A 12,906-nucleotide genomic window follows, 5' to 3' on the forward strand; every position below is an offset into this window, starting at 1 on the left:
AATATCAGGAAACAAACAAGCAGAGACAACAAGAACATAGAATAGACAATACTAGAAATGCTCTCATTTACACTCTTAAAATTTGAGGAATAATAGATGTTTTAAGTGATGCAATGGCACTCAACGACACTCCATTTTTGTGCCCAGTAAAAGGATTCTTCAGTGGAGAGGAAATGAAGGAATTTTTTACAAAGAATGAAATTAACACCTCTGCTCCTATCTCCATGCCTGCCCCTGAGGGCCCAGCATGAGTAGCAAGCACATCAACAACACAGAAAGCAGCATCTGATGTGCCTGCAGCGAAATTTAGTTGGCCTGTCTATAGAACTCAGTCAAGATCAAGGAGCTAGAACTGTCTGCTTCACTGTAGACCTGCAGGCAATGTTTGCATTTTTCATTTGTACAAAAGACTCTCACCCAAAATGCATCTATGGGAGTAGTTTCATATGCCTTGATGCTGCTCCTCCTCTTTTTGTTTCTCTCCCCCCCTTCCATTTAAATTTCAGCAAAACTCCTTAAACAACTGGAACAAAAACAAATAGGAAAAAAAGCCCCAAAGCCTAACACTCTACTGTAGCAAGTGTATACAAAAGCACTATTCATTATTCCTGAGAAAACTCAGATGGCAGGTGACATGCAAGGATTTTTCCTAAATCTGTTTATCAACTTAAGTTACCCAAGGAACAACGCTATCTCATTATATATTTTTAAAGAAATTCTGGAGGGTTTAATTTAAATAAATAACTCTCCTGCATACTAACATCCTGTAGTTTAAAAGAATAATAGTACTTCCTTGTTTCCATATTACCTCAGGTTATAAGTCTAAACAAAGGACTGTAAACATACTTCACTGCTCTCTCAATCATATATTCAAAAGCATGACACAGGAAATATGTACTGGGAAAGAACCTTCTACCTTTATCACATTCATATGCTTTTGCTCCAAAGTCCAGCCATAAAGACAGCATTCGTGGCATTGACTGATAGATGAATTGGTTTCCGTACTGTAGCGACCTGTGATTACATGTTTAAAGCACACCATGTTAATGAGATATATATATTAGAAGCATTACAAATTCTACATCCTAAATTGTTTCACATTCCATTCTGGACTTCAGAAATTTATGTTCAACATTTTAATGCATCTGCAACAACTAAAGCTTAATACTACATAAAGAGTTTGTTTTTATTAATCAAAACTACAGATAAAATAATGAACTGTCTTTCATGAGACAGACAATTGCCTATTCAGAAGGCAAAAGTAAAAATAGGTATGAAAACAAAAAGGAAGCATGCAGCATCTTGTTTTAAAATACTGCATAAAAAACCCGAGTCAGTCTGATTTGTTGTAAGACAATATATTCCTGTAAAAGGTTTTTTGCAGGTTTCTGTTCCCAGGGTAATAGTCAGCTTTCTATAGAAACTAAGCAAAGTTCCCCTAGGGTCTAACCTCCCAAAATGATGAACTATGTATCTAATCAGATCTCCTTGTTTTTCCATCTTGTTGTCAGTTACCATTGGCATTAATTTATCATAGTATTTAGCAAGATAAAAATGTCCATCTTCCCATTCTGGCAAGAATATTGTAACATCCTGCAACAAAAATTAAAAAGAGATAGTTACTTTTGGGAAGATGCTAAATTTAAAATAAAATTAGGTAAAACAATAACAAAAAAAGCTTCTCAAGAAACAAGAACCTTGTTTTAATTCCTTTTGTGCAAACTAAGTGCAAAGAACTATTAATTGTAACTTTCACTCCAAAAATTGTAATTTGGCTCCAAGATAAACGCCTGTACAAACTAGAAGTCTGTTCTTAAAATACATTTTGGATTTGGAGAGAGCAAGATAATTCAAGAGAAGATGATGTAGGATTCCTCAAAGAGGAAAGATTATAGTTTCATGAAAAATATTAAATTTCTGATCCTGATAGACTCAATACTGGGTTTCCTTTAGTTTGTTTTTTTTAAAAAAGTTAAACAGTAGAATGTTAATGATTGGATTAAATCCTAAAGGTTGTTTCCTACCTAAGTGATTCTGTTTTTTTCACCTGTTTTCCTTCTAAATCCATACATTAGAAAAGAAACAACTTAGCAAGTGGCACATCCATTCTCTAGTAACACTGGCTTGTTTCTAGTGCCAGTATTTTGACAGTAGAGAATCCTAAGTATTAGTATTTTAATATAATCCACGAAAAATTCATTAGTTCCCATTATTTTAACCTTCCTTTGATTTGATATATCCATTAGACTTTTCTCTAAATAAGTGTTCCAAAAGCATTTTAATTAGGAAGACAGGAGTAAGTATTAAAAGGATCAAATGCCAAAACTCAGATGGCAGCCATACTACTTTTAAGGATGCACAAAGATCTGCACCTACTACACATTTAGCTGACAATATTAATCCATGCCAACACAATATTTCACTAGTATAGCAAGATGAAGCAGTGTAGGTCTGTGTTGTTGAAGAAAAACATATCAGTTGCCCCTTTTCTAGAGGCATCCTAGTTCTTCAGAGATTGCAAACATAAAGTGCAGTTATAAACTGCTACCAGAGAGAGAAGTAACAATGAAGAGTAATGCAATGCATCATCAAGTTCTCACTGTTTATTTAGAGTAGCCTGCATTTTAGTGATGAATTCTAATTTGTGCACTCATAAAAATAAAGCCATGCTCCTGTAGTTTGTTTATTATTTTAAAAGAGTTACATTAGGTATTCTTAGCTCCCACGCAGTCTTAGTGAGTTGGGAACTGCAGACTTCCCTCTATTCACATGTTATATTAAAGCTAATTCAGATAGTTAAATCTTTAAAAGAAGTACTAATACCCTCCTACACACTGATACACCATTTAATCCCATTGATGTTATCCTTGGTTGACATCATCATGACCATAATGATACATTACTTATGGGCTATATTATTATTCAAAACTAATGTCTTGTTAACACTAGTGTATCAAATTACCTTATACTTTTTCATAACTGCATTGCTTTCAAAGTTAGCAGTTTCTTCCATAAATCTGCCCACTAGCAGCATTGCCCGACCATGGATGAGCTGAGTTTTACTATTGCATGGAGCCTTATTTTCAGAGAAACATAACTCAACCCCCTTCTGGAGAACAATGAGTGCTTCATGAACCTCACCCTAAGGGAAAGAAGAAAACATTTTATATACTTTCAGTGAAATGTATACCTTCCATATTATAATTGTACAAAAGCCAAAGCTATGTCCCTAAGTGTGTGGTACTGTCTTAAAATGCTTCTTATATTCCCTTTTTACCTCAGCATTGTTGTACCTTTGGGTTTACCACAGTAACTGCTGTCATGTTTGTTACCTACCTCTATTAGTTAAAAGGATACAGGTTAAGGAAACATCTACTATTAAGATATTCTAAATTTCCATGGGCTGCTTTCACAGAGGCAGGTGATCAACCAGTTTTACACATAGCTGACAGAGAAGTCAATGGATACAGAAAAGGGGTGACTAGCAGTGGGAGGTAAAAACTTCATGTGGCTCAACTACAATCAGAATGTGCCCAAAGTCCGAGGTGACATATTTAATTTACATATACTGTGTGCCTTTTGTGTTCATTGAAGAAAGCTAAAAATATTACTATCTTGCACATAAGAAAGTAAGTTCCATTTTTATTTTCTTTACCTTGGACCAGAGCCACTTTGCTCTTTCAATATAAAGCTCTGAGAGTGTAGATTCCCCCGCATTCAGAAGAGCATTATACGCAGTCTGGTGATGACCAGCTTTTCTTGCCACTCTAGCGCTCTGGAGCCAACACTGACCAACAAGCTCACTGTAATCCTGGCTGCAGAGATATTTTTGCAGAAAATGAAAACTTTCAATCATTGATGCTACTTTACAATCTGAAGTAAATATCACAATGTGTGAAACACAACATTTTCCAATACAGAATATTACTACTATATAGTGATTATTTCAAATTATTTGTAATACATATCTGTTTCACCCTTATTCCATTTAGGCCTAGAAACAAATACTCTTTCACCTTGTTTCTCCTTTATCTTTCCTATAAAGACCACTTTTCCCTTCTATTTTGAAGGTTTGTAGTACTGGAGAAGAATGCTTACATCTACAACAAATGTCGACAGTTTTATCTTCTCTCTTCTAATATACATACGGAAAACCAGAATATTACTGACAATACAACATAGACAAGAAATAGTCACATTCTCACCTTTTACTTAGACTAAGCAAAGCCCTTCTCAGTGCTAAAATGGGTTCTTTTGCTCTGTAAGAATTTTGGGTCATTTCAATACGAGCACACCAATTCAGGGAATCTCTACCATAGTCCCCATTTGGTTGCTGAAACATTGGTCCAATACTATGTTCCAATTCACACAGCATATGCAACCTGGGTTAGAAAAATAAAGGAAAAAGAAAATAAATTGCTTGCTGCTCGAGATTGTCCTGGGTTTTGCAGTAGCAGTCAATTTTTCTCCTTCTTGGTAGCTGGTGCATGCAAGTTTTACAAAGCTTTTGCCATTTTCTCTCTAAAAGTTGGCCGTGTACTTAATTTCAAATAGTAGGAGGTTTTAAAATGCAAAAACACAGCAAAACCAAACACGCAGAAGTCAAGGATTGGCAAACTGATTAGTTATTTCCTCACTATTCTACTGCCAAGCTGCTGAACACAGAAAAAAATTAAGCTTTCTTGGAAAGGAGGTCAATTTTTAGAAGGAGTGTTTCTATCCATTACTTTGAGCAATAACTCTTCACAAAGTCTGATATGTTCAGTAAATACCATTTTAGCAGCAATATACTGTTAAACACCTCCTTTACAATAAAGTTATTCCATTTATTAAAAAAAATACCATTATTATTAGATGTCACTAATTATTAAAAAGCTGCAAATGCTTTTAAATGCTTAAGTTCTCACTGGCAGTCTAAGCATAAGTGGGTATACCTGACAGAGAAACAGTGGCTAAGGGCTTCCAAGTAGTCAAGATCAATGACTTAATCTAACTATTTTGAAACACCTCTCTCTCAATAATCAAACTCCATTTCCTAAATAAAATAACACTGCAAAAGTTACCAACACAAAATAGAATTAAGGAGTACTTGAGAAATACATACTTCAACTGGCTAATTTTACGCAGTATCTTGCCATAAGGATGCATTTACAGTGCAGAGGAAGTATCATGCCTTTTTCATCAAAAAAGGTAATTCACTTTTTAGTCTGCTACAGCTACCTTCAATATTTATTAAAAAAGAAAAAGTAAAAAAAATGAAAGAGATAGGGTTTCAATTCCTACTGCTCTTGGATAGAAGAAGGGAGTGCTTTTAGGCCACCATATAGATTAAAAGCAATGCTCTTAAGCTATTTGAGTTAATGGAATTACTGACCTATATGTACTACTTAATTCCATGCTTAAAACTGTTGTGTTTTATTACCCAATGTTCACATAAACTTGCTTGCCAATTCTGAAAGACTATACCCAACAGTTTTATTGTTAATATTTTTCATGACTGATAAATTCCCAATTAATCAAAGAGTTTCAACTGGGCGAGTAAAAGAAACAAAAAGGTGACAGAAAATGCACATCAGTACCATTTATTGTGGAAATGGAAAATTCTTGCTGCTGCATAGCTGATTACATGATTTCTGGATTTGAAAATAATGACATGAAGAAGAGAGACCTGATAATGTGTTCATATCCTCGCTGATAGGATCCTCTTTCAAAGCTTGCTGCTGAAAGGGGTACAATCTGTTCTGCTCGAACGACCTTGAGTTTTTCATAAAAAGCTGCTTCATTTTTCTTCTTGGCTGACAATAGTAAGTGTCCTAGTCTGACACTCCACGTGGTAGACTTCTCATCTTTAGTGATGAAAAAAAAGCCTCTGAAACTCTTTCTTTAAGCAGCTTAATCTGAACATGCTAATTTGTTTTAACATATTACTGGAAAAGTAAGTTTTTGCAAGAACTCATTAACTGAATTTTAGAAATACTGTGCAATTTCACCTCAAAATCCACGCCCCCAAACAAACCCAGAAGAAAGCTGCCCTCACACTCGCTTTAATTTTCTACTCAAATACTATAAAGTTTACAATCAAATACATTTACAAATTCTAGAAGACTATCAGAACCAAGCCTCTCCACAGTAAAACCCAAAACTAAAATAGAAAAATACCTGCCCCTTGATTCAAGATGATTAGACAAACACATACACTTGTTCAGACATGCAAGGAAGTATTCTTATTTTAGTATCATGATAACTTACCTGAAGCCAAATAATTTTCCAGTAAATCCCATCGCGACAGTTTCCAGGCTGCTTCCACCCTGTAAGTGTTCAACTCAGAAATCCATTCAGGCCTATAAAAGAAAGCAAAGGCAATAAAAGTTTGCCCTGAACTAATTTTTGTTTTTCCTTTCCCCTCTCAGTATGTTTGTCCTACACAACATTTGTAAATATTCTTTATATAAAACTTTTCTTACTTGAAAAGAAACAAGGCAAGCTTGCTTCTAATAAAATTCAATAAAACGAAAGGATATGCAGTGATAACAAATGATAGCTGTACAACACGATCTCACAAATTCAGTTTCCAAGTAGCATACTTAAATTCTATGGCTCTTTTTAAAAACTGCCATCTTCCAATCCATTTATTCTATTAGACTGCAGAATAGCTTTGGAACGAGTAATATGTAAGACAATGAAAGAAAGATTCTGTTTAACGAATTAAAGCACATACCACCACCGCACACAGTGCAGACAGGAAGTACTTGAACCAAATAATATACAGACAAAGCACGCTAAGTTCTCCAGCTTCACACTATTTGGCTGTGCTTGATATGCCTCAAATGCTTAACAATGGAAAAAATGGCTACTGACACAAAGGTGTAACACAAAAGTGACATAGTACTCAAATAAACATTGTAATAAATGCCTACAGTACCTGTTTGCAAGGACTCCATTGACCTGAGTGATTACAGTAGATAATTGACCGAGGCCTAACATGGACTTCACTACGCCATGATAATGAATAATCTAGAAATAAGGGGAGGAAAAAAAAACCAAACACAAAACACACCAAAAAAAAAAAAAATAAGGGGGGGGGGAATCACACAGATATATCAGTTCAATTCATGCAGTCTGAATGAGGAAATACATCTATTTGGATGCTTCTCATAATATGAAAATGCATTATCAATTGCATCATAAGCTAAATGAACATTCAAAATTTTAAAGTCTATGATTATCCAAGAACTTAGATCACCATTGGCAATTTTTGAAATGCGCCCCACTACAGATCTAGTTTGATATTAAATTTATTAATACTCATATCAGAGTAGTGAATAAAAATTTAATTTAAAGAAATGAACCAGAAGAAAGAAAGTCACAGGAAGGAAATAACCCCTAAACCCAAAGCAATTTCAGTCTCCATGAAAATGTCCTCCATACCCTGGGAATGAAGTATGGCCAGGGGAATGGAAGATGACTAATTTTTTCTTTAATCAATTTCCAATTGCTCTTATATTATGAATATTTTCCCTGTAAGTTCATAATCAAAACAGTAAGTCAGAATTACTTTGAATACAACCTGTGGTGATTTGCTTTAATAATTCTCTTTGCATGTACCAGGTAGTGATTGATACTTAAGCAATCCAATTCCTGGCCATCCCATGCAAAGGCTGAGCTTTAATTGGTCCTAGCAAAAATTTGACCTAGCAAAAACCTTGGCATAAGCATCCGGCCATTAACCCAAGCCTACAAAAGACAATATAAATCCAGTCAGAAATTTGTTTCAGGTCACAGACACTTCTACTAGCAGTAATTACTCAGCAACTGCCACAGTAAACTCTTATGTTCTCATTTTACTTAAATGTTCTGGAAAGGTATTTTTGGCTTAGCCTTGCATTTACTAAGGAAGATTTTTAAAAATAGGAGCAACATATATTTAATTGAAAACTCTTGAACTTACCTGATCCGGTTCCAGCTGGATAGCCCTGTCATAACAGGCTGTGGCATCTCTTAACAAGCCAATACTTTCATGTTCAAGGATTTGTTCTTTGAGAGATGGTTCTGCCTTCCGAATTGCACTTACCCCAGCTACTCCATCTGGCTCATGCATAGCAGCATACAATTTCTTTATTCAAACAGAAATGGAAATTGACATTAAAAACAACTCTAAGACAACAAGAAGATATTTTACATATAACATGCTAAGAATCATGTATCTTCTTGAAGGTGGAGAATAAACTACTCCGTAGGACTTCTTGGCATTCAGCTTTCATGAAAAAAATGTCACTTTTGCTGGGCTACATCCAACATTGAGCCCTATTTTTGCTTAGCATTCTGTAATACTCATGATCTCGTACTACAGAAAGAGTAAGAATAGCACATCAAGTTACCTGAAACAATCTGTATAAAGGGCAAAATAAAAATGCTATCATTACATGATAAAGTTGCATAATATGAAGGTGCAGATTATTTACGGTGGAAAAGCAACATTCTAAGTTTTTCATATTTAAAATGTTACTGAGGAGTATAAACCATAAGGAACCAGAAAAGGTCCATCTCACAGGTTAAAATACTTCTTGAAAATGGTTTAAATCCTTTTCAACATTAGCTCTTTCTGTACTTAAGGAAAGCTAAGAGATTTATTCTTCAAAGTGCTTTGAGCTTTGTTTTTATTTTTTCCATTACAGTTTATTGTGTTTTCTCTGACAAAAAGCACAGAGTTAACTAAAAGAAATAAATGCTACATTTTCACCAAACCCACATTTAACTATTTCTAGGATTTCTGCAATCTTTCATTATACGTTAGAAAGCTCCTCGTTCCTTTGCATACAAGAAGCATGCCAAGGAAGGGGAAGTACTATATATTGCTGAAAGACCAACGATTAAACACTTGTATCCCACAGCAAGAGCCTGACTATATCTTTTTTTCCTCATCTCAAAGAATAATTTCACAAAGCTTCTTTCATCAGTGCCTATTTTAATTTTAAATTAAAACAAACAAAATCCAAAAGGAACTTCAAAACCTGAAGAAATCCAAGATGCTCCTGAATATTTTGTTTCTTCTCTGTGATGAATGATTCAAAGTGCATCAGAGCCCTTGTGTAAGCCTTAGAGCGGAAGGAAGCCACAGCTAGCGTATCCTGAGGTATGAGGTCCAGAAAACGTGTCACATTTTGATACTCTTCATAGTTCTCACTCGATGCTACAGAAAAGGGACATTTTAAAAAGTCTGTCTAATCATGCTTCATTTAAAGAAATACCTTCTGCATCAAAATTCAGTTATTTTCGTAAATTAGTGACATAATCTGATTAATTTAATAATACAGTTTTCTGTCAACAGTAATTTATTTAGAACAATCCAAGTGATCTTCCTACATCTTGCAAGACTGTATAAAATACCTTAAATTGAAACTTTAGGAAACTACCAAGAAATTATTATTTTGTTTTTTTTTATTTTGAATCTGTATACAATAAGCATTCAAACAATGGTTTTGAAGTGGGAGAAGGTGGAAATCACAATCTAATAGTAACAAATCATAAAGTAGACTAACATGTTATAGTAACATTGCATTCCTAAATGGCAAATTTAAATACTTAGTTGAAAAAAGTAAATGCCATTATTTAAATAAAATAAGCATCACTCACTTTTTAGATCTCTTCTGTCTTTCCTAGACTGGCCAGTATTTTTCTCAGCATTAAGTATTTGAAACTTATGTCTAGCCCACTGAGTTAGATGATCAAGCATGGAGAACACAGTCTGTGTGCTCAGCTGACTTAGATCAGATGCACTGTCTTCAAGTCTCCTGGTAGACTGGTCATCATGTTTCAGAACAGCCATAATCTCCATGTACACCTACACAAACATTAATATGACATAAGAATAAGCACCATATGGGGATCACAATAGTAGGAAACTGCAGCTAACACAAAAACAAGGCTAAAATACTAGATTGCTTTAATTTTATTTTTTTATAATTTTGATGTTATTTGCAAACTTCGTTCCAATCTTAAAAGGAAGAAATTGTAAACCAAGCAACAGTTGTTGTCAGGAGACTGCATACAGGGAGATAAAGCCTTTGAAAAACAAACCCTTAGTTTCAGAGTAACCATCACAATTACTGGAATTTTAGGTTCCAAGATGCAATGAATGCTAGTGCACTTCTGCTGCAAATACAATATTTCAAGGTTTGTTAAGAGTCAAGTTATCTACAGGCTGTCAGATCACAGATCTATTTTTTGCTTATATTTAAGCAAATAACATACTGAAAGACCTGCATCCTGTTTAGTTTAGTCAACAGGACATGAGCTAACATAAATAACAAATGCTTATGTGGATGTGCTTGTTCACACAAGAAAAAATATCACACACCTCTACACACCCACAGTGTTTAAATACAGCTATGTTAGCTGTGAAATTTCAAATTAATAGAATATAAGTTACAGTTTTTCAGTCTCTTCAACTTCCATTAAAGCAAAGTAAAGGAAAGCAGACTGGATGATTCTCTTCTCTCCTATCTCTGCTTTGCTGCAAAACATCTTTGAATCCTGCACTGCATAAATCTAGTAGCTAAATAGTTTTCCCACTTAAAATTTAAGAATATACAAGGGAAAGAAAAGAAATTATGGTTCCGAAATCTTGGAATTATAGAAGTTCAATTTAATCCTCTCATGTTACACTCTCTTCTCTTTGTACCACTCCAGCTCTTGACGTTACCGCAGTTACAATTTAAGTGCATAATCTCTTGTTCTAGGCCCTACTAAAGAAATAGATGGAAATCCACAGAAAAGCAGTTCAACACAAACTTGTATGAGAATATTTAAAACTCTGGCAGAAAATTTTTATTATTAATACAGGAAAAGGAGTTCAACACTTACACAACTTGTTCAGGTAGGTCTATGTGTTGAACCGCTCTTAAGAAGAACAGATACTTAGGAAGAAGATTACCAAGATCTTACACATCTCACCTCTTGTTGATCATCTTGACTGCAGCCCAATAAAACATAGACAAGGATGTGTGGAAGCAGATAAATTGTTACTTTATAATCATTCTTCATCATAATACTGCAGCAATCAAAAACTTTTCGGGCAAGATCATGTCGCACCTACAGAAAATATTATTTCCAGGAAAAGCATCATTAGAGAAGTGCAAATGCCCAAGTAATTACTAGAGTTCTTTTTGCTGACAAATACAAATTTTATTCCATCAAATATTTTACAATACTTGTCTCCTACAGAAGATTCAGACTTAAAGGTGCAACAGGGATGCCAGATGACAGCTGCTATTACATGTGTCAGTTGCTGATACCATAGAAAGACAAGCAAACATTGCTTACATGTTCCACTTTTCCATGTTTCCTACACCACTGGAGATCTGCGTTGGACATAAAAAAAAAGCTAAAAGACTAAGAGTCTACTACTTCACTCAGCCTCTCTTCTGCCCCTAAAAGCCTGTAAAAAGTAGGAAGTTAAAGACATTCAATTCTTCTCTGTCTGGAATATAAAGAGGACAGTGCAGCTACTGAGCTATTGTGATTACATTCACTTCTTAAAGTGGTTGATTTAGAAATGAAATTTTCAGAGGGTCACATGTTGGAAAGGGGAAAGAAAGAGATAAATACTTTTTATATGCTGGGATTGTGGAGCTATAGGGAAATAAATTTATAGGGAAATCAAAGAAATTTGTCAGAGTCTGAGAAGGTAAATTCAAGGTTTTCCAGAAGTATTTAATATACCTTTCAAAAGCATTTGTCAGTGCCTTCAGCTGTGTAACAGTCTTAGGACAAGGGCAAACTTCCTAGATTTCTGGCTTTGACACTACTTGTGAAACCTAGCCAAGAAGCAGTAACTCTGGGAAGGGAACAGGTATGGTTACCTTGATGATGCAAGAAGTAGGTATGTGCTTTAACAGGCCTATAGTAAATAGGCACATTCCCCCATCCCCCCCCATTCAGAAACCAAAATGTAGTCCAAGAATTGTGTTGTACACAGCAATATAGAGAGCAGATTTATTCTCTTACCTTTGTTATAAGATAACCTGCCCAAGTTGCTGACCATTCTGCAAAATTATCACCTAATTTGCTTAAGTAAATTGGCTTCTTCATCTTAGACCAATCTACAGCCTTTTGATAACTCTTGTACCTGTAATATTTAAATATCCATTTAGTATACTTTTTTATATAATTAAAAGAGCACACTGTTAATTAAGAATCACATTATGTTTCATATACAGAATATTTAAAAAATCAAAATTAAGTAAACACTTTCAGTAGTCAGCATCTTTTACTCTAGAGCTTTTTAAAATGAAACATGAAATACAAAAAATTTAACGTTACCAGATTTCAAGTATACTTCAAAGTACTGTTCAAATCAATTTTAAGCAGTGTAGTTTGATAAATATTTGAGTACTGTGTTTTTGACAGGAAAAAATTAGAACATTTATGAAAGCCAAGAAACGCCAAGAGGTTTGCTGAATAAAATGGAAAATTTATCACAGATTAGCATGACTGTCTTCATGAGAAATAAAAAGGAATTATTGTTCATTATACAAAATTAAGGTGCATACACCACTTGAAATTTTCTTCACATAATTTTTATCATTAATTCAACAAATGACAAGTCAAATTGAAACCCAGTGAGCTCCTCCTACTTCTGTAAAGGGTAGCAATAAATAATTACTAATGAATTTGAGTGCGAACTCTAACCCTAGTGAGAATTTCCACAGAGAAAAGAAAACAGAAACAAAAGCTTCAATACATCGTATAAGATGATGCTCTGGGGACAAACAGGCAGATCTGGGCAAAGTATGAGTTGATAATTTTACATATTTGATTTATACAGAATTACATTCCAAGAAGTGCTAATTCAGCTTTACATAGAAAGACTTGATTTGAATTTTGTATATACATACATCACTCTTC

General features: G+C 34.5%; 1 protein-coding gene across 1 annotated transcript in view; it reads right to left on the minus strand.

Annotated features, from left to right (window-relative positions):
• The window catches only part of ATR (ATR serine/threonine kinase), a 41,586-nt gene that overhangs the window by 8,205 nt on the left and 20,475 nt on the right, over positions 1–12,906 (minus strand). Inside the window, exons 25-37 of the mRNA XM_057417173.1 lie at positions 12,007–12,127; positions 10,954–11,091; positions 9,634–9,841; positions 9,012–9,190; positions 7,949–8,113; positions 6,923–7,014; positions 6,250–6,341; positions 5,669–5,846; positions 4,206–4,382; positions 3,656–3,815; positions 2,963–3,142; positions 1,451–1,593; positions 917–1,014 (exon numbers count right to left, since the gene is read on the minus strand). Of these exons, the coding sequence (XP_057273156.1) occupies positions 917–1,014; positions 1,451–1,593; positions 2,963–3,142; positions 3,656–3,815; positions 4,206–4,382; positions 5,669–5,846; positions 6,250–6,341; positions 6,923–7,014; positions 7,949–8,113; positions 9,012–9,190; positions 9,634–9,841; positions 10,954–11,091; positions 12,007–12,127 (1,931 nt within the window). The remainder of the gene's footprint in view (positions 1–916; positions 1,015–1,450; positions 1,594–2,962; positions 3,143–3,655; positions 3,816–4,205; positions 4,383–5,668; positions 5,847–6,249; positions 6,342–6,922; positions 7,015–7,948; positions 8,114–9,011; positions 9,191–9,633; positions 9,842–10,953; positions 11,092–12,006; positions 12,128–12,906) is intronic.

The sequence above is a fragment of the Pezoporus wallicus genome, unplaced genomic scaffold, assembly GCF_028554395.1.
Source record: "Pezoporus wallicus isolate ANWC-B61680 ecotype Strahan unplaced genomic scaffold, APGP_CSIRO_Pwel_v1 contig_360, whole genome shotgun sequence".
Lineage (NCBI taxonomy): Eukaryota > Metazoa > Chordata > Aves > Psittaciformes > Psittacidae > Pezoporus > Pezoporus wallicus.